Source organism: Diaporthe amygdali (genome assembly GCF_026229845.1).
Source record: "Diaporthe amygdali strain CAA958 chromosome Unknown NODE_8_length_1307975_cov_65_857355, whole genome shotgun sequence".
In the NCBI taxonomy this organism is placed as follows: Eukaryota; Fungi; Ascomycota; class Sordariomycetes; order Diaporthales; family Diaporthaceae; genus Diaporthe; species Diaporthe amygdali.
In genome coordinates this window covers 1,140,100-1,158,898 of record NW_026517028.1, presented here as the reverse complement: position 1 = coordinate 1,158,898, position 18,799 = coordinate 1,140,100, and the positions used below count along the sequence as shown (strand labels likewise).

Here is an 18,799-nt window from a genome sequence, read left to right as displayed (position 1 = left end):
GGGCGTTTATATGGGGCACCCCAGTCGCTTGGCTTGGGGGTGGGGGGAAGATGAGGAGGAGGGTGGGGACGTGGGTACTCGCTCCACATTCTTATTCTGACCCATCACCAAGACCGTGGCGCGCATAAATCCGACCCAACAAAACCAGCCTGTAGCGTAATTCCACCACATCTCACCACCTCAAACAACTCTTTCCCAGGCACCAGCTTGCACGATCTGATCTGGGCCCCGAATTCTCCGCCATGGCTGTGTGTCGGGAGGGCTCAATCAGTCAGTCAGATAAACCTCATCGAACGGAGCTGCGGCTTGGGGATCCCCACACACATCTCGCCTCCAAGCGGCCGCACATCTCAGCCTTTGCTAGGGCTGAGGGCGCTGCTGCGCGGAGCTGAACTGGCTGTAGATCGCCATCTCGGCCGTGGCTGGTTCATGCGCGGGAGGCAACAGCCCTCCATCGTGAACCAGGGAAGCCAACCGCCACTCTGATTCGCGATCGTGAATGAAGCTTTTATGCGTTGGGCGCTATAATCTGGGTGGTGAGCAGTCAGAAGACCGCCACTGCCTCGTAGGGCGCGCAACTACGCGGCGGGAGCTTGTCAGCGTTACATGTCAAAGTGAAGCTTGGTATTCAACTTAATCACACGATCAATGTTTAAATCCTACTACTGTCTGGTGCGACAGTAGTGGACATTGTCAAGCCACGCCCTGGGGGTAACGACAAGATCTCTCCGATCCGGGTCGAAACAATAGATTCATGAGACCAAACTTGGCGATGGTATATCCAGCAGTGAAATTGTGCGTGAAATATGTACTTCATTGTGTTGCGCCGTATCAAAAGAAAAAAGAAAGGCACCGCCTTCATGAATCATCACGTGTGATGTGCGTCGAGCCCGAATACCCATAAACGCCGAACAATCAGTAGCTCCTGCCCGAAGCCAACCAGCCCCTAAGCCCTGTCTAGATATCCAGTGCAACACCTGGCCTGTGACCCAGCGTGACCAACTGTCTAAGCACCGACAAGAAAAAGAGAATTAAAATAGAAACTCCAGCAATCCGGCATCAAGCAGCCACAGCGCTAATCATATCCGAATTCCAGTTATCCGCCAGCGTGACCAGCTTCCTTCTGATCCCATCACCCATCCGTGTGCTTATCCCATTTTCGATAGTCTTGATTCCCAAGTCCAAGATGTTAGCCGGGCTGTCCAGGCTCACGGGTGTGCCGTTGTCACGCGAGAGCACAGCTATCCCATCGCCGCTCCAGAGGTACGCGATCACCGCAGGGTCCTCGGGGGTCACTCGGTCAACTGCCACCACGGAGCTGCTAGTATTGGTGCCGCTCTCGGGGCTTGAGCCATCGTTCAGTGCCGTCTTGAAGCTCGGGTCGAGCCGCCCGATAGCGTCCGTCCAAAGAATCAGCGTCGCCCTGTATGTTGCTGTGCTCCACCACGGCGGTAGCTTGCCTGCCGGCATGGATCGTAGAAGCCTTAGCACCTGGCCGCAGTGGAAAATGGCCTCCTCTCGCTGGTAGATGCATCTCTTGTGCCTCAGGCTCAGCTCCCAGTAGGTGGGTCCACCGGCCTCGAAGCCCTCCTTACGGGCAAGCCTCTCGATCTCGGGGAAGTTGGTCACGGCGTTCAAAGAGATCAGGTGGTACAAAATGATGTTGCACTGCGTCATTGTGCAGTTCGGGTTGGCCTTGTGCTGGACAATGGCAAGCTCGTACCACTTCTGAAGCAAAGCCTGGACTTCTTCCAGTCGTTGGAAGGTTGAGGCCCTTGTCACAGTGCGGGCTGTCGATCGCCTGGCCCCAAGGATGTCCGAAAAGCAAGAGAGCATCTGACGCAGGTGACAGAGGAGAGACTGAATGGGGTGTAGAAGAAGGCGAAGCTGCTGGGGTGTGAGGCTAGACTGTCGACGGGAAAGATTATCGTGCAAGAAATCTTGGAAGAGGTCGAACAGGGATGGGGTAAGAGAAGGCGGGGTAAGAAGCTGTGGGTTGACATTATTGGTGCAGCCGTAAAGAGACTGAATCCCAGCCAACCATTGCTCAGAATTGGGTGAGAGCCAAAGAAGTTCAGAGCCTGGCAAAGGACAGTGAAGCTCAGAAATAGATAGAATTGGAGCAGTGTCATGGAACAGGCTCAACTCTTGGTCTACCATCACCCAGTTGTAGACAAGTCTGGAAAGTAGAAGTCAGCTTCTGAGGGTTTCGGAATATGAGATTGACGAGGTCCCTACCTGTTTTGTGTCTCGCGATGCATCCATGCCCTCCACTGAAGCTCAGTGCTGGTCGAGTCGTTGAAGGCCGGTATCATCGATGGTTGTGGCTCTAACATGCCAGCATGTTTCAACATCTGAGTTTTGTCAGTGACGGCTCAATATGGGAAATCACTTTTTGGATTCTCACCGTGAGATACATGCCACGTTGGCCCATGGCAATATCCATTTGCCATTTGTCTCCGCTCCATGCGCCCAGTAGTGTGAAAAGCAACGCGCATCGCAACGCAATCGGATCGGCTGACAATTCGACGTCCTTTTCGATAATATCAAACAGTGAAATTCGACACGTCTCTGTGAGGCCGGCAGACAGGTATCTTGCCTCTGCCATCGGCACGGCCGCTGCGCCCCTTGCAATCATGAGTAGAACAAGCAGTGTCGCGGCCTGGGTGTTCTGAACCATCTCATTTGGGTCGAGGCTCATAGCGAAGATCATTGGGTAATATCCGCACAAGCTCCGCACGTAGCTCTTGAGGAAGTACTCTAGGACGCTTGATGGCGGGAGCATTATGAAGTTGCACATGCCGCCTGGGCTGGCGTACCCTGTTTTAGAGTAGCCATTGACACCTGCTCTGTGCACGCCAAGGGCCTTGTGTAAGAATGACTGGGTGATGGCCGTCATCTTATCACGTGTCCGAGAGCTGATCGGAACGACTGCAGGCATGTGAGGTGCTTCGTTGCCAAATTGTCCTAGGTACTTGTCCAGGGCGTCCCATGTGCCTTCTTGCTGGCACTTCTGTTCGAGGGCCTCGAGATGGACGATCGCGGTCCGTGGGCAGTTGCCAGAGAAAGTGGGCGGGTTACATCTCGCCAATGGCCACGAGTTTTCTGAAGCAATGACGACTTCAAATTCTGGGATGCTGGTATCCTTCGGGGTCTGCATTGTCATGTCTATGCACTTTGTGGGATCAAAGCTCGCAGTGGACATGATACTTGTCCCTCTCGTGTGGACCGATGCGCGCGATGAAGTTGCTGTCATGGGCTCAGAATTGGAACACGAGTCGCTGATGTCCGCAAAGGAGGGCATACCATGGCCCAAATCTGGTCGCATAGCCATGGCGCTCGAATAAATGTCCAGCTCCATGGGATACTCAGGCCAGACGAGCAGATCTGAGTAGTTTTGGTCGTGCGTCACGAAGTCTGTGCCAAGCTGCATAAAGTCGTTCATAACATCAAGTTTTGTGTGAGGTGATGAAAATCCGACGGGGCTGAAGTGGTTTTCCTCTTGAGGCGACTTTTGCTGGGGGCTGGAGAGCAATTTCAGGTCGGCGCATGCGACCTCTTCTGGCGGAGAGCCTTTGCTCGGCGAGCCTGACGTAGCGAGGGTCTGATCCATATCCATCATCGAGGATGTGACAGCTGTTGGCATTGCTGGTGTTGGTGCTCCAGGTAAGACCTGGCTACTCATCGCAGCGCTGGCTTGTGCTGCTCTCACAGCAGCCTTGGATGACCTTCGCGCAAATCGAGCAGCGCATGGCAGGTTTTTCTCAGCACATCGACTGCAGGGAACCCTCTTATCACATCCAGTCTTCGCGCTCGCGCAGTTCTGGCACGCTATAGGCGTTCTGCCAGCAACCGTGGGGACTCCGCCAGGAAGAGGCTCCATTGGATCTCTTGCTTCATGGTACGTGGAATGGTGTCTTTGGAGGAGGTCCCTATCATGATGATCGTCAGCGGGAAGACTCAAGCTGCCAGCTCGAATTGGGGTGTCTCACCTGCGAGCGAAGGATAGCTGGCAAGCACTACATCTGTGAGGCTTTACATTGGTGTCTGTGGGGGTGAGTTAGTTAAGAACGCCCCCAGGCGCTGCAGGAAGGAGGCAGAGGCTTACGACTTGGAATGTGCCTCTCCAGGTGTTCTTTGCGGGTGAAGCTCTTCCCGCAATATGCGCAGAAGACCATGGTGCCACGACTTGATCAACAAGTGAGACAATGACGAGCACAGGTAGCGAGACGCGTAATTTGCTTCGAGCGAAGAGACGGACGCGGCTGGAGACAGTGGTAGATGTTGTGATCGGTGTGGTGTAAGTGCTGCTGAAGCTTGTCACCAGGCACAGGCACGCGGAATAGTATCAAGGCAGTGAGGAGAGATGAAAGATGGTTGGAAGGAGGGGTCCAAGCCAGGAAGAAGAAGGAAAAGGAAATTGTTTAATGAACAGACGTGTCCGAGTTGGGAAGCGGAGAACAATAGTTTCCCGATCATGGAAATCTTGCATCAAAACTTGTTCCCTGAACGGCGTTATGAAGAGAGAGGATGAGATGGAACTCGGTCCATGTCACATCGGGAAAATTGAGGAGATACACATACATAGGCCTTACCATTCCTGAGGCGGTGCCTCTGAGCAGGGAGCTCAACAGATAAGGGGAGCCATCCTTGTCTGTGTGGTGATGAGCATGTCTAGGGCGCCTAGCAGGCAAGCTGACATGCCCAGGGGTTGCAATCTCAGCCGCGAGCGAGGACATGGGTCGGGGGATATGAGCCGCGGAGTGGGTCTGTCCTCATAGTCGATGGGAGCCGGTAAGACGGATCAAGGTACATGATCAAGCTCACTTGGGATGGAGGCAGCGAAGGAGACTAGAAAATCCCCATCGTTTCGAATGCGGTCTAACGATGACACAGATAATCCTCGATGTTGGTCAGCGAGCCAGTGCCTGGGTTGGGAACTTGGTCCACAGCATGCACGGCTGTGGGCGTTCGACGTTACGAGTAAGGATACGAGGCGGCTGCTAATGGTGAGGGAGTAGCTACTCGAGCGTTGATCGCACAGACACCCGCGATGACGATGGGCGGACGGTTAGAGAGGCCCACACGGCAACCGGTTGGGCTAGGTCCCGAAGCTTCTTAGAAGGGTGGAAATACTGGGGCGAGATCAGATGCCTCAAGACCTTCCAAGAAGATAGAAGTGCGCCTACGCGTCGAAACCTGTGGACGTTAGCTGACACGAGTTTCAGTAGGGACAAGGCCCAATCACTAGATGACACAGGGTAAATTTACTCTGTCAAATTGTGGGATGAAAGTTTGGTAACGGACGAATGCCACCATGCCAGAGGCTGAGAACCTCGAGGGAGCGCCCGTGCATGCCTTGCGTAACTGCATTGGGGTCCTTCATGTGAAAGATTGGAGCTGTCTGCCCAGCCATCCGCTGGTTGGGACGGCGTGGGAGGAGGAGACCCCCTGGTGGCAGAGACACAGAGAGCGAGCATGGGTCGGTCTGCCCAATCATGGCCCGAATCCAACTGCTCGGAACAGGAAGCACGTCGTTATATTCCCGCCTGGGACATGCTGTGCTCTCGAAGGAGGAGGATAGTCAAGAGGACTGGCTGAACATGCAAGGAGCCCCTCGGATCTCTCGGTTGGGACACAACATACTTGATGCAGGCCTCTGTGCAGGAAAGGCTTATGGTGACTGGATATCCTCGAGCCAGGTGTGGTCGGCGTGGTGGGTCGGCCGGTGCAGGTGAGGGTGATGGGGACTAGGTTCCTGCAAGGCTCGGCGGTCATGCAAGCAAACTGTAAATGATCGTCAGGCCGCAGGGCCAGGCCTTTGGCAGACCGACTAACGCCACGCCTTTCACGATGCCATGTTCTGCGGCGTGTACGCCCCCTCCCTCAGCGGCTACCGCTCAGATTTTTGCCCGTTTGGGCGTAGCCGGGGCCACCAGACGGCGCCACCTGGACCCCTGCCCGTGACTGAAGGGAAGACGGGCTCAGACCATCCCAAGTTGCTGGTTGTTCGCCTTGTAACCTTTCGTCTGAAGTCATCCGTAAAGGGTAGTTGATCAGATATCAGAAACCATATATGGTGGGAAGACCTGGACGTTGAACTTGAGACGCGACCGCAAGGCAGACTCGAGAATCAAATAGCTGTTGACCATACGTGTACTCTATGCAATGGAAGACTCTGGAAATCATCTCAAGGGGCGGCTGGTCGGCCGGTGCAGCGCTCGGACTGGGGCTCGCTGGTCGTGGGCCCACCGTACACAGAAGCAACATTGGCCACGGGTGTACCAGAGACTAGAGTCAGGGATCTGCGATGAGGAGATCTCAGGACCGACATGGCATCTAGGTCCAGCTTGCTGGTCTGCACGTATTGATGATATGTGGTATGCGGATGAGAGGGGGGGGAGGGGCGCAACCTCTCGGAAGGTGAGAGAGGTCGGGTGAGGCTGTGAGATGATGACCGCAGGCGCGCGTTGCGGGTTGGGCTGGGTCGATGGCGATGGCGATGGCGATGGCAATGTGTCGATGTCGATGAGGCCGATTCGCTGATGTTACGGGAGGAATGGACGACGAAGGAACAGCAAAGTTTCACAATAAGGTTCCGTCGCGATAAGCTCGCGGGGATTTTCTCCAGGTTCAAGTTTGGGTGTAGGCGTGTGCCGGTGCCGGTGTAGGCGTGCGGGCGAGTGGGCCTATGGGCCTATGGGGCCTATGTGCCCGCGGCCAAGACTCAAGACTCGGGATGCAAGCACCAGGCTAACACCGAGCACCCGTCAACACCCTGGCAGGCTTGGTTGGCCCTGGACACGCTCGCTTCGGTTTCAAGAAACAGATTTCCCAGACCAGCATCGCGTCACTCTCCACTCCGTCTGATATCAGAGGCAGAAAGAGGGCAGTGTCGTCGTCTGCACGTCGTCCCTTCCGCCATCCCGCGGGTGGCCTCACCTGTACTTGATGCCAAACCTTAAGCTGCACTGCCAGTTCGGTTCGCATGGGAACTGCGTTGTTGGTAGAAGGAGCGCCTGTTGACGGCCGGCCCGGTCGCGAACTTCAACTTGACACATCTCGACTCGCTTGAACCCGAGTCTGTACGAACTCACTTGTACAGACTCGGGTTCATGTTACCCCCCAGGCTGACTTGACTTGACCTGAGTTGAGTTGAATGCTTACGTCCAGCGATAGGGCGCAGGTACGGCACAACAAGCAGCCCAGAAAGTTGGTTCGCCCCAGATCCTTTGTCAAGCACGTCTTGCAGACCCCGCAAGAAGTCACCCCACCACCGGCCGAGAATCGAGTGCAATCTTGGGAATCAATCACCCGCGCGGCCGATTCAGCCTCGGGTGTGACATGACAGCTCTTGGTACAGTAAGCTGAGTGTACACTACAATCTCCCAGCAGACCAGGCTGCTGTTATACGCAGCGTGGTACGTACTCGCCCCGTCTGTAGGATTTAGAGTTTGTCATAGGTCATACCCCCCGACTGTCAGAGGGTCTTGACAGCCACAGCAGCGTATCATATCCCTTCCAGGGTCACCAGCCTCCTGCAAGTCATTCTGGCCCGAGGTGACCGAGACCGAGGCTCCATCAATATCTGGACAAAGCGACTCATCAGCTGCCGAAGCAGGAGATGGGCATTGAATGGGTTGCCAAAAAAAGACCGTTGTCAATAGTTGGACCATATATGAGAGAGGCGTTATTAGTATTCGACATCCCTCGTGGGTGTTGATTCTTCCATCAGCAAATCGGTCGGGAATAATGTCTTAATATCCGCGGCATGGACGCTCGCCCGGTGTGTTTCAGAATCGTGTGGTAGCCTTGTGGCTGAGTAAGGTTGAGCACCTGGTTACTACCTACACAATTGCATTGATCAGCCACGAAAAGATGCTAAATAGGCGAACCAAATGTCAGAGCTAACTTGCAGAACAGAGGAATCCAGCACGTTGGGTAGCATGCATCGACTCGACTGAACGCAAGCGCATGCACGCGCGCACATACATACAAGAGTTTATATATAGGACGCCAATCGCCATGGACGAATCTCAATCTAGCATCAGTTGGGAAGATAGGCTCGGGGCGTTCGGTCGACTGCCTTTCTCATGCCCGAGCAGAAGGGCTCTCTGTACGTCAGTGGCTGCCCCTCCCGGGACGCCGGTGCGTGATGTAGGGACGGTTCGGCGTTGGCGACGCCAAGAGGGCAGATAAACATCAAGAGAAACGTGCAAGCCCAGCCCGTGCCGTGTCTGATGCCTCGTCGGCCCAATAGTCTAGATTGAGTCATTGAGATCGTCAGGAGTCCCAGCTCGCTTCGGTACTTAGTTGAGCACCCCGTGCGTCGCCATCTGTGCACCAAGACGAGTCCTGGTGCCGTCCGATGCGATATCTTGGGGCTTCTACTGTGTCCAGTTCGGGGATCTGCTCGGGACCGGTGGGCAGGGCCTAGGGCCCAGGCACGCCGTGTAGCCAAAGCTTGGCTCGACGGACCGACCGAACCACACACAGAGAGAGCAACTGCCGGGGAGATAGCGCCAACTCTAGGATCTGATCTCATCGTTTGGGCCCCTTCTGTCCTATTTCGAATTTGTTTCAATCACCAAGCCCGTCGCAGCACTGACACTGTTTCGCCCCGTCTTTTGACCGGCCCCTTCAACTGCTTCGGGAAACCCATGGCGACGTGCTTCAAGACGTCAGATCCAAACATCGGCTGAAATTTCTCCGATGCGTTGCGAGGCAGTGTCACCGCGTGATTGGTCTCCCAGCAAGCGGAGCGGGGATTGCCTGCCCGTCTTGGCCGGTGTGGTATGAGTGTAGGAATTGATAGTGTGGTGTTGCCCGACGATGAAGCAACCGGAACACCATCGTCAATATTGTGCACTCTATGTGCCTGCCGTCACCCACTGGATGCTACGTGTGGTAGCAGGCCCCGGCGTTGCGAGACGCGATGCGCAATACGCATCCACCGACCCGCTGTGTCACTCGCCAGAATGCAATGCCAGTGTGAAGCCAGTCGGCGTTCAGAAAACAGTGCGCTGTCTCCACAATCGAGCCTCAGAACACCGCTCAGTCTAAATCCTGCAGATCTTCGTCCAGGCAGATGGCGGCCCGAGAACTGCATACGCATACGCAGCCATCATACGAGTGTATTGGCTGGGGTTGTCGCCCCGAAACCAGCCGCCAAGTGTGGCCCGTCCCACAGCCTTTTTGCCGTGTTGACCGTGGCTGAACGCGTTGTGTTTGGGATTTGATTGGCCTCGAGGTGGATCTTGGTGAGATGCTTTACTTGCAGCCTGTTGAGTGAGCCTGAGTGAGAAGTCTTCAGGCGGCCGCTGCCGGAGCTGCCATGACAGGCTTCAGGGGCAAGCCTGTGTAGGTCGAGGATTCTCTAGAAGTCGAAGAAATGACATGTGGTGATTCCACGTGTTTGTCAGTTTCTCTGGGAAATGATCGCCCGTTATACAGCATCAAGCGAGGCTTGAGCTGTAGGTGAGGCCTTCCCTCTTTTGGATTCACCATCAGCTTTCCCCTCCCCGGTCTGATGAGGCGCTCAGGCTTGACAACCTTTCCAAGCCTTTGTGTTCAGGAGTTGCCGCAAAAAGTTGCAAAATCTCTCACCGTCTTATGCTGTCCTACCATTTCCACCATGTTCTCGTATCCCTCGCACTCGGCACATTCGGTCAACTCAGCAGCCCGATGACCGAGCTTAAGCACAGTCAGAATCGGCAAGCCTCAGCGCTGGTCCGACACTGGTTAGTTCTTGGTACGGTCTTGCATTTCCATACTCATTTTTCCTGGCTCGTATTTAGAGTGGAGATTTGTTAGGTCGTGAACAGAGGGTCCAGAGCCTGGAGAAAGAACAGTCTGTTCCCGTTTCAGTGAACCAACTGGGCTGTGATCACCATGGGCTTTCCTGATGGTCCCTGGCTTGGACTTCGGCGGCTTTCTGCTGTGTTTCTCGGACCTCCAGCTCACAATATGGGCACTAAGTTCACGTACCGTGGATGCTGTCGGCCAATCTCTGGCCAAGAGTCAAGACGTGTGCATTTTGAGAAATATTGGTTGCCTAGCTGGGAAATCTGTCAGCTATTGGCCCGTGGAAGTTGACGTGCAACGGTATGGCACATATCATAACACCCAGTGGTTACTGCCGGAGTGACCAACCTGTTGTGACTGCTGCAAACATATTATGCGAGTCTTTGGGTCCACTACAATTCGTCGGACTGGCAGATTGAGCAAGTGCCGGTCCGCCAGAGCCGCTCAACAGGGTGTGGATCGACGATTCCACATATCAGAGCCTGTGTTGCACGATGCTTTTGAGCCTCGAGGTACATGAACTCGTCCAGCAACGGAATGCTTGCATTACTATGACGTTAGTCCCAGGTGGCATCGAAAGCACCGCATTGCTTCCCTGGCATCTAACAAGCTCGTTGTCAATCATGCATAACAAGCCATTTGTTTATCTCCTGGAATGCGTCGGCAAGGATCATGGTCTAGACCATGTCCGAATGGCTCTTCCAGTGTCCGCAGACGATGTCTTGTTCTTTCACTGTATGAACAAGCTTCTCATGGCCTGAGTTCCGTGTTACTCAACGCAATGACTTTTTCGGTACTGATGGGATGACCGAGGAATGCATATACAGTCTCGTCAGCAGCCATGGTATTCCTTGACTGTAGTTGACGACGAGGCAGACGATACAATGCCCTTGGCCAACGGCTGTGATCTGCGGATTTGTTTCTTCTTTTTCTTTCCCTCGCGTTCTATATCCCTCTCTACTGCGCCATACCTTTATCCGGTCCAAGTGGACATGACTACGGTGTCTCGTTCGGTCCCGAGATAAATTGCTTTCTTCGTGATTTATCTCCGTCGAAGCTGTGTGGCTTCGGGCATCACGTTCGGCGCTTCATCGAAGCACTCTGGAGATGAAAACATCCCCACGGTTGTCCTAGTTTCGCCGGACGCAAACAGCATGTAGCAACTCACGAAGCAAGGCTTCGAGAGTCATCTGATATTGCTGACAGATTTAGGCCAAGGTGTCAGATGCTGCAAGCAGACAGAGACCGGCCAATATCATTGCTCAGATTTACGGCAAGATCTTGGACTCCGGGGCAGGAAGGTGGCCGGATAGACGCTGGGTCCAGTAGGAGACCAGATGAGCATCCACCACTTGCTGTCATTGAATCAATTCGTCAAAGGATAGGCTCTGAGCAACCTTGAGGACAGAAACGGCTCTGTGAGCCCTTCCTCTTTTGGCAGATCCGCCGGAGCCCAACCCTAAGTAGGCGAGACGAAACAGCTGCATGACCGAGATCGAGTCCACCGAGACTATCTTCGGCACCGACGGTACTCCTCCTTGTCCGACAATAGTCAAGCATCATGTGGAATCGCCCAGGCGAGACAAATCGGTTGTATCAGCGCTTTCCTGGACGGATATCACAGAAACAATGATTATTTTGACTTATTTTGCTTCTGTTGGGCAAGGGCGCATGGTCCTTCGGTGGGGTTTCATCCTTGTCCGTTCGAGTGTCCGTCGTTTGAAGCGGTCTTCTGGTCTGAGAAAGAGCTGCCTGACTCAGAATTGGCTCTGAAGATCTCACCGCCGGCGTTCTTCTAGGAAGAGTGGTTCGCGCATGACTTCTTGCTTCTTTAGGTGAGGCTCCACAGTTTCGGGGTTGTCTGTAAGGAGGTCCGTCAGCTCTTTCTGATATAAGATCTTGCCTGACCACACTGCTCCGCTTGCCATCCCACGACTTGAGACCTAGCCGGCTCGACGACAAACACTGCTGCTCATGGCGAAGTACCCCTTAAATGTTTGGCGACGTGCTTGATCTCGGACCCCACCTCGTTGGTATAGTGAGGCCCGTTATGGACGACATCTATGGCACCTAGGGAAGGATTGGCAAGGGAAGATGGAACGACGATGCCTTGATGGGATAAAGCTAGCCACAGACATTGGTCTCCGAATCCGGATCAGTTCAGAGACCATCCCGAAGCACTGAAGAATATCTCGACCATGGTATCAATGGCTATCGACACACATGGCCATAGAGAAGATCCCTCAAAGCAGTTGAAAGAAGGGACGGACAATGGCAGAGAACTGTAGGAGAAGCCTCCAGTGGCAGGGTACTGGTCTGGACTGGAAGAAAACGGCCGAAGACATACGTGGTACTACCGAGACTCAAGTCCGAGGAGGAACAAGCCAACTCGACGGCAACAGAGCAGGTACGGGGACCATTGCGACTTGACCGACCATAAAGATCTCAACCGGTGCGCAAGCGGTGTCATCGAGCTAGAGGACCTCGAAGAAGACACAACGAAGCCGAAAGTCGAAGGAGCGAAAGTGATGGCTGGCCGTCGCACTAAAGGTCGGAATCTTGCAAGATGTAAGCCCGGGGACATTGGATGCATCGCCACGGAAGTCGGGAGTCAGTCTTCTGTCGCGCGGTCTGAGAAGTATGAGCACGGTTCGACTGAATGAAGATACACCTGCCGTTGGGAACGCAGACGACTGCGACAACTGGACCAAGCTCTGCTCCTTCACACCAGGTACGGATAAGTAGATGCTGACCTATGGCGGAGGCACCGTTTTCGCGAAGATTCCATATGAGAAGGACTGACATGCAAAGTAAAAGGAGACTGGGCCTCAGTCGGACAAGGTCATGCTGGTTGTCTCCAAGTACTGAGAGAGCTTGAAGCTTGCCTTGACATTGATGAGAGGGTTCTTGCCTTCGAGAAGAGGGACACAAAAATGAAAACCCCTCAAAAGCTTGGCAGATGCTCAAAGCAGACGTGCTCATTTTGTGTTGCTCAAAGTGAGGAGTTGGTTCCAGCATCGTGGTCAAGGCCCCTAAGGTGAGGTCCTACGCCGCAATTTACTCATTGGCATGCCAACCAACGTATGATATCTGCTTCTTGTACAGAGAAACCGCAACCTATGATGTCAGCAGTTCGTAGCAGCTGCCTTGGTTGAATGTGAACAATGGCGATAATGCTAAACCCAGTAATGCATCGTGGCACGTTGATAGGAGTCGACGCAAGAACACGACAGCAGGTGCAGTTGCCCCTTATGCTGGAGGTCAGCAAATGCTGCACGTTTCGGAAAATGGTGATTCCCAGAGTCAAGCATCACAGCAGTTCGACATTTCAGATGCAAGACTACGGATGAAGGAATACATGTCGTCAAACCACCGTTTGGCCTCAGAAACGGAGGCACCGTATGCCCGATGCCCGGCCCCTTCCTGCTCCTGCAATCTCCATGCAGCCGTGATCCTTCCCTCAGGAGGAGGAGGAAAAGAGAGTGATGTCAGCCCAGTCGCAGGTAAAGTTTATCAGACGTGAAAGCCTTGGAAAGAGTTCGGCCAAAGTGAGCACCAACGCAACGGAAACATCCTCCCGCCAACCCACCACCACCACCACCACCCGCCCGCCCCGAACCCAAGTCCATGATGCCCTCACGACGAACCCTGCCGCTGACAATTATCTCACCGAGCCCCCCACCGACCTGACATATCCTGGTCCGAACTCTCGACTAATCACTGCCGCCTAGACTACGCCACAACCGACCTGATGGCGAAGGCCAGCCCGCCAACCCGCTCCTCCCGCCCACGAAGGACTTAACCTTGACGGCTTCCAGGCCAAGTAAGGGGCCCGAAGCCCATATGAGTCAGACGGACAAGCCTCACACCATTACCTTGCGGCGAGAGGGAGGTCAGCACTTGGTGCCTGCAGATGCGCCACACAGAACCAAGTGCCCCTGCCTAAACACCTTCACCACCACCTCATCAAACACCGGCTCCATATCAACACAAACAGGCACACGATATTGTCCTTCTAGGCCAGAGATGCGGTCCCGCATTCCTCACTCCCCGACCACTCACACAGGACGCGCGCCCGCGCCCGAGCGCGCTTGTCATACACATCTCATTAACTCACTCGCTCACCGGCAGGGCCGGATGTCCGTCTGGGCAAAAGACCACATGGGAAGCAGGATTCAAGTATCAAATCGCGATCGAAAATTGTGACGATTATTATGCTGAATAAGAGAATCCATCCGTCTTCACCCCGGGTCCTTGCTATGGCAGCTTGAGCACTGGCGCCTCCGCCCTCCCCCGGGGGCCAAAATACCTAGGACCACTCTCACCCCTATACGCACATAGTTACATAGAAGGAATACACATAATATCGATGACTGAAGTGGTGTGAAGTGTTGCCTAAGAGTCAAAGTCAAAGGGACTTCTGACCACAGTACGTAGACATGTACCAGATACAATCCTCAGTATCTAGGAGGCTCCCACCTTCCACGCGTTCCACCGCATTAGGACGGACCGGAAACTGCCCAATCAGGGTGTCATAAGGGAAGGTGAACTTGTCCATCCTTCAAGGTGAGCTTCCGGCTCACCCTTCGATTTAGCTGCATAGGCCGGAGGGGCGGGTGGGGGGCCATGAACGACAAGAACAACGTGCTCCCGCATCACATTTCACATGCAAGGGCAAGTTTGTGCCTGGGCTTGGCGGTTTGTAGTGTGGTGTGATGTGGTGTGCCTGCCACGTAATTCCGCGTATACGGCCTGACTTAGAAGGAATTCGTGGTAACGTTGTCTCAGCAGGACACGGCATGCTCATGTCTTGAGGAAGACATGGGCGACTCTCACAATGAGCACCTATCTACGTCCCTCTAGGCCAGGAGTATCACTCAACTCAGTAGAGGAACATGTAGGTCACAGATTTTGAAATTGAACTGAAACAGAATGACATTGCTGTTATTGAGACTTTAACGATGCCGACATCTCATCCTATCTCATTGTTTTTGTAGTTTTCGATTTCTTTACCGTCTTCCTCTCCTTCTTCCAAGGAGATAGCCTGGTTTCCAGCGTAGCCATCATCGTAAAGGCACAATTCATTGCCATCCATTGCTTAGAAACAAAATAAAAATACGAGAAACACCACAGAATCATCAATGTGATAGACGACTGACCTCAGTCCCATCTGTCATCTGTCGATATGTGATAAGTACACCTGGTTCCGAGCTCAAAGGCTGAGTAGCCTGCGAGAGTCGAAATGATGCAGCCATAATTGCTCAATCACTCCCATAAGAACCGGTGCGTGGGACGTTGCTGTCGACCTCTTTTTAGCCCACCACCGCGGTTTTGCCATCCGTTGGTTCTGTAGAAGCGCTGTGTGATTTTTGTGCGCCGTTCGCTTGTTCCTTCTTCCCATCCGGCATGCTCGAACACCCGCCCTTCTCCTAAGACTGGTCCGCCGAGCCACCGCTCTTGTGAACCTGCTGCTTCATGTACCGCTTCTGCTGGTTTTGCTTTGACTTTTGAGCGTATCCGGGCTCAAATGTTCGTCGTAGCTCGTGCCAGTACTCCCAGTACTGCTGACCAGTAGTGTTAGGTACCTTCGGCTTCGGCACATTCTTCCTAAAAAGGGGGTTGACAACGGGAGCTACTGGTGCCATCGGAGGCGTCACGGAAACGCCATGGCCAGGACTGAAGACGGAAGGCGGGGGCGCAGGAGGCGCGAGCTGCGGCGTCGTGGGCGCTTGAAAGCCTTGAGTGGCGCTGAATGCTGGAACGCTCTGGTGTGCTGGGTTGTTGCATGAGGGAAAAGAAGGCAGCTGCTGATGAAAGGCGCCCGCGAACTCTGAGCAAATTGGTCCAGATGCCGGCACAAGTCCTGGTGAATTCGCCAGCCCTGGTAGACCCGTCACGGAGGGGGGTGAAAGAACTGGCAGACCAGGCATGATTCCAGGACGTGGAATTGCCGGAGGGATGTTTGCAGATAGGCCGAAACCAGGTGGAGGCGGCAGGGCAGCGTGAGAAAAAGGATTGGCTTGAGGAAGCATGGCCGGAGACAGCTGTAGCAGCCCTGGCTGTGTAAAACCCAAGTTTGCGAGAGGGCTACTGAGACTGGGTAGGGTAGTAAATCCAACGCCTGGAGCTTGAATGTTTGCGCCAAAATGTGCTTGGGCCTGTGGGGGTGTAAAGAAGGCATGATCGGGAACAGGAGGAGGCGCGATCCCGTCTCGCTTCCTCGAGGGAACACTGTGGGAATTTGTCGATGAGAATTCTTTTGCTGCAGGATTAAGCGCTGAGGATTTCGAGGACCTATCCAGGCTAGAATCTTTGGAGTCGAACTTTTCATGTTGAATAGTAATGGGTTCAGGTCCAACATCATCCGATGTGCCATGTCTGCTCCTCGACTGGGCGCGAGTGCTTGGTCTCGAATGTACCGTGGGAGACGCATAACCAGAATCAGAAGGAGCGTGATGTTTTTTCGTCTGCAGAGATTTCCTCTCTGCAGCATCAGACTGAGCTACAAGATTCTTGCTAGAATAATGCTGGTCGCTCGTCTTGGGTGCAAAAGAGACGATTGCCGGATCGTTCAGGGTGGGCTGGTTCGTTCGACCATCGTCCAACGCCTCAATCTCGCATTGAAGTCTGCCCAGCAAATCCCGAAAGCGTTGTTTATCCTCCGGATCAGACCGACCACGGAGGCGCGGCGATGCATGCTGGGAGTTGATGATCTTGATGGCCTCATCTTGCGCCATGAGCCGGTGAATATCACGTTGCTTGTCATGATTCACTTCCTCGCCTTGGAACAGATCTTCCTCATTGAGTGACTCCCCGCTTTGAGGATGAGTAGGTGACTGACTGTGTATTTGAGGTGGGCTCTGAAAACTCGATTCGTGATTTCCCAGAAATTGATCCTCTGGGTCCAGCTCGAAGGAAAGCTCATCTTCTGCCGTGTTGAGTCGGATTGACGACCTCGTCCTGTGAGTCAGGACGGGCTGGAGGTTGCCAAATACGATGTTCTCGGGGAGAGCAGATCCACAAGACACTGCGGCCGAAATGATGAAGGTATTGCTCGGGCTCTCTGGTATCTCTGAGAAGGGATGGATCCCGACGATGCTCATAGCCTCCCCGTCCTGACTCAGATAAATGCCACTATCAGCATGACGACGACCTTGATTCCGTCGTGTCACGAGGTCAGCGGAGCTTCCATTGCCAATCTTGTGCTCCTCCAATGAGTGGGAATTTCTGTCGTTTTCCAAAATGTATGTCAGAGGACTCGGACTCGGACTCGGATCGTAGGCATCGTGGGAATTCAATGGCTTGTAAGGAGAATCGTCGTCAACAGAACTAAGCCCGGGACGTCGACTGCGCCAAGTTGGCGAATTCATCATCTCGGCAACTTTCGCACAATGTCTATCAACAGCCTGGTGCATGGGCGGAATACCTCTTTCTTGGCGGGTGCCAACTGGTGCGCTCTGGGTGGAATTCTGGTCGATGCCCGGCTTAGGAGGAGCTCGAGTGTCTATGGTGAGCTTGGGCTTCAACGGCCGCGATCTGGCCGTATTGCCGTGAGCTTGTTGCAAGGTAGACATCTTGTTCTCCGCTTAGGGTATGAGTCCGGACTGGCCAGCTGCGCGAATAAAGTCGACTTCGTGGGTATGTCACAGAGGGTGTAAAGTGGCAGCCAATTGAAAGGGCTTTGAGCGAATTTGCTCTGTCGCTGCACATAATCATAACACATCAGTGTCAAGTCTCAATCAACAGGGATGAACAATGGAGACCGATGAGTAAATGACTGTTGGGAAAGAAAAATGGGTATGATGTCCATGATACGTACTCACCTAATGACAAGGTACTGGGATTTCCTACAGCAGACAAGGTAGTTGAATTTCGGCTGCTCTCAGGTGTCAAGCACGAACTTTTCGCCGTCAACAGCAAAAAGTAATGCCTATGCTGAAGCTCGAGGGGAGTACAAGTGGCTGAGAGCAAAGGACGTCTGCAGTCAGGGTGTAGATCTTCTGACAATCCACACGAAGACTTTCTGGAAGGGTGGTCTCCCAGTCGCAAATCACTGCCCGTGAGTGTCGCTGTGCACAAGTATGTCAGTGACAGTGTCATGCATACTGAATGGATGGTGTCGGGGAGGTAGATCGTGACTTGATGAGGAACTTCTCCTTGGCCCTTGCCAGGATGAGATTGCGCGACGCATTCTCCAGTGTAGTAATTGGAAAAAAAATCTTGTAAGTGCATCCACAGCAATCGAGCCTGTGTGGGTGAACTACTTACTGACGACTTCAAACCTGTCAACGTCCTGGCCAGAGAGAACAGATACTCTGTAGGGGATCTCAAGACAGCGAGCCTGTGGGCATGAGAACAGGCGACAATGTTTTGTTGGTAGAAAGGAGTCAAGACAAGTTGTAGAGAGGAGGTGAGGAAGTGAGAAAGTGAGGCGAGTGTGAGATTGAGGCACCAGCCTTAAGAAATTGGAAACTTTCGCTCAAAAACGCTGAAAACGACTTCGGTGTACCCTGAAGAGAAGAAGATACCCTAAACCTGCGCGCGGGCAATAACCAAAACCGAAGGTCGAGTCCTGGAGTGTGGTGAGGTGTCACGAGTTGGGATGGGAATGCAAAGGAGCCGTGTCGACGAGTCGGTCCGAAGCTCGTTGCCCCAGCCAGCGAGGAAGCCGTGACTTGGGACAGGTAGCTTGCTGGGTGGAAGGGAAGCGACGCTGGACCTCAGCTGCATCTTGAGTCTCGAGCCGTCCTATTGCCCTATTGTCCTTGAAAGTGTTCCATTGATCACTAAGGTTTGCAAGGGGCATTCCTTCTTTCGTCCCATGTTTGGCAGTCATACTCTATGTCAGCACGCAGTCACCGTCACCAGCAGCTGCGGATCAACTCTCAAAAAGCACAACCTCGGCCTCGGGTCCCTCGTTACAAGCAAAAATAAGAGAACATAAAGCATGTTGTGAGAATCGTCGCCCAGGCGACGGGGTGATCTAGCGGGAATC

The 18,799-nt window shown here is 53.7% G+C and overlaps 2 protein-coding genes across 2 annotated transcripts; both read right to left on the bottom strand.

Moving 5' to 3' along the window:
* Positions 1-1,059: 1,059 nt before the first annotated feature.
* On the bottom strand, positions 1,060-3,646 carry J7T55_013587 (uncharacterized protein; the record flags this gene model as incomplete). The annotated part of the gene is made up of 3 exons (XM_053141396.1): positions 1,060-2,179; positions 2,239-2,354; positions 2,408-3,646. The coding sequence occupies 3 exons, from the start codon at positions 3,644-3,646 to the stop codon at positions 1,060-1,062; spliced, it is 2,475 nt and encodes an 824-aa protein (XP_052995926.1).
* Positions 3,647-15,233: 11,587 nt separating this feature from the next.
* Positions 15,234-17,378, bottom strand: J7T55_013586 (uncharacterized protein; the record flags this gene model as incomplete). The annotated part of the gene is made up of 1 exon (XM_053141395.1): positions 15,234-17,378. The coding sequence occupies one exon, from the start codon at positions 17,376-17,378 to the stop codon at positions 15,234-15,236; it is 2,145 nt and encodes a 714-aa protein (XP_052995925.1).
* Between the last annotated feature and the right edge of the window lie 1,421 nt (positions 17,379-18,799).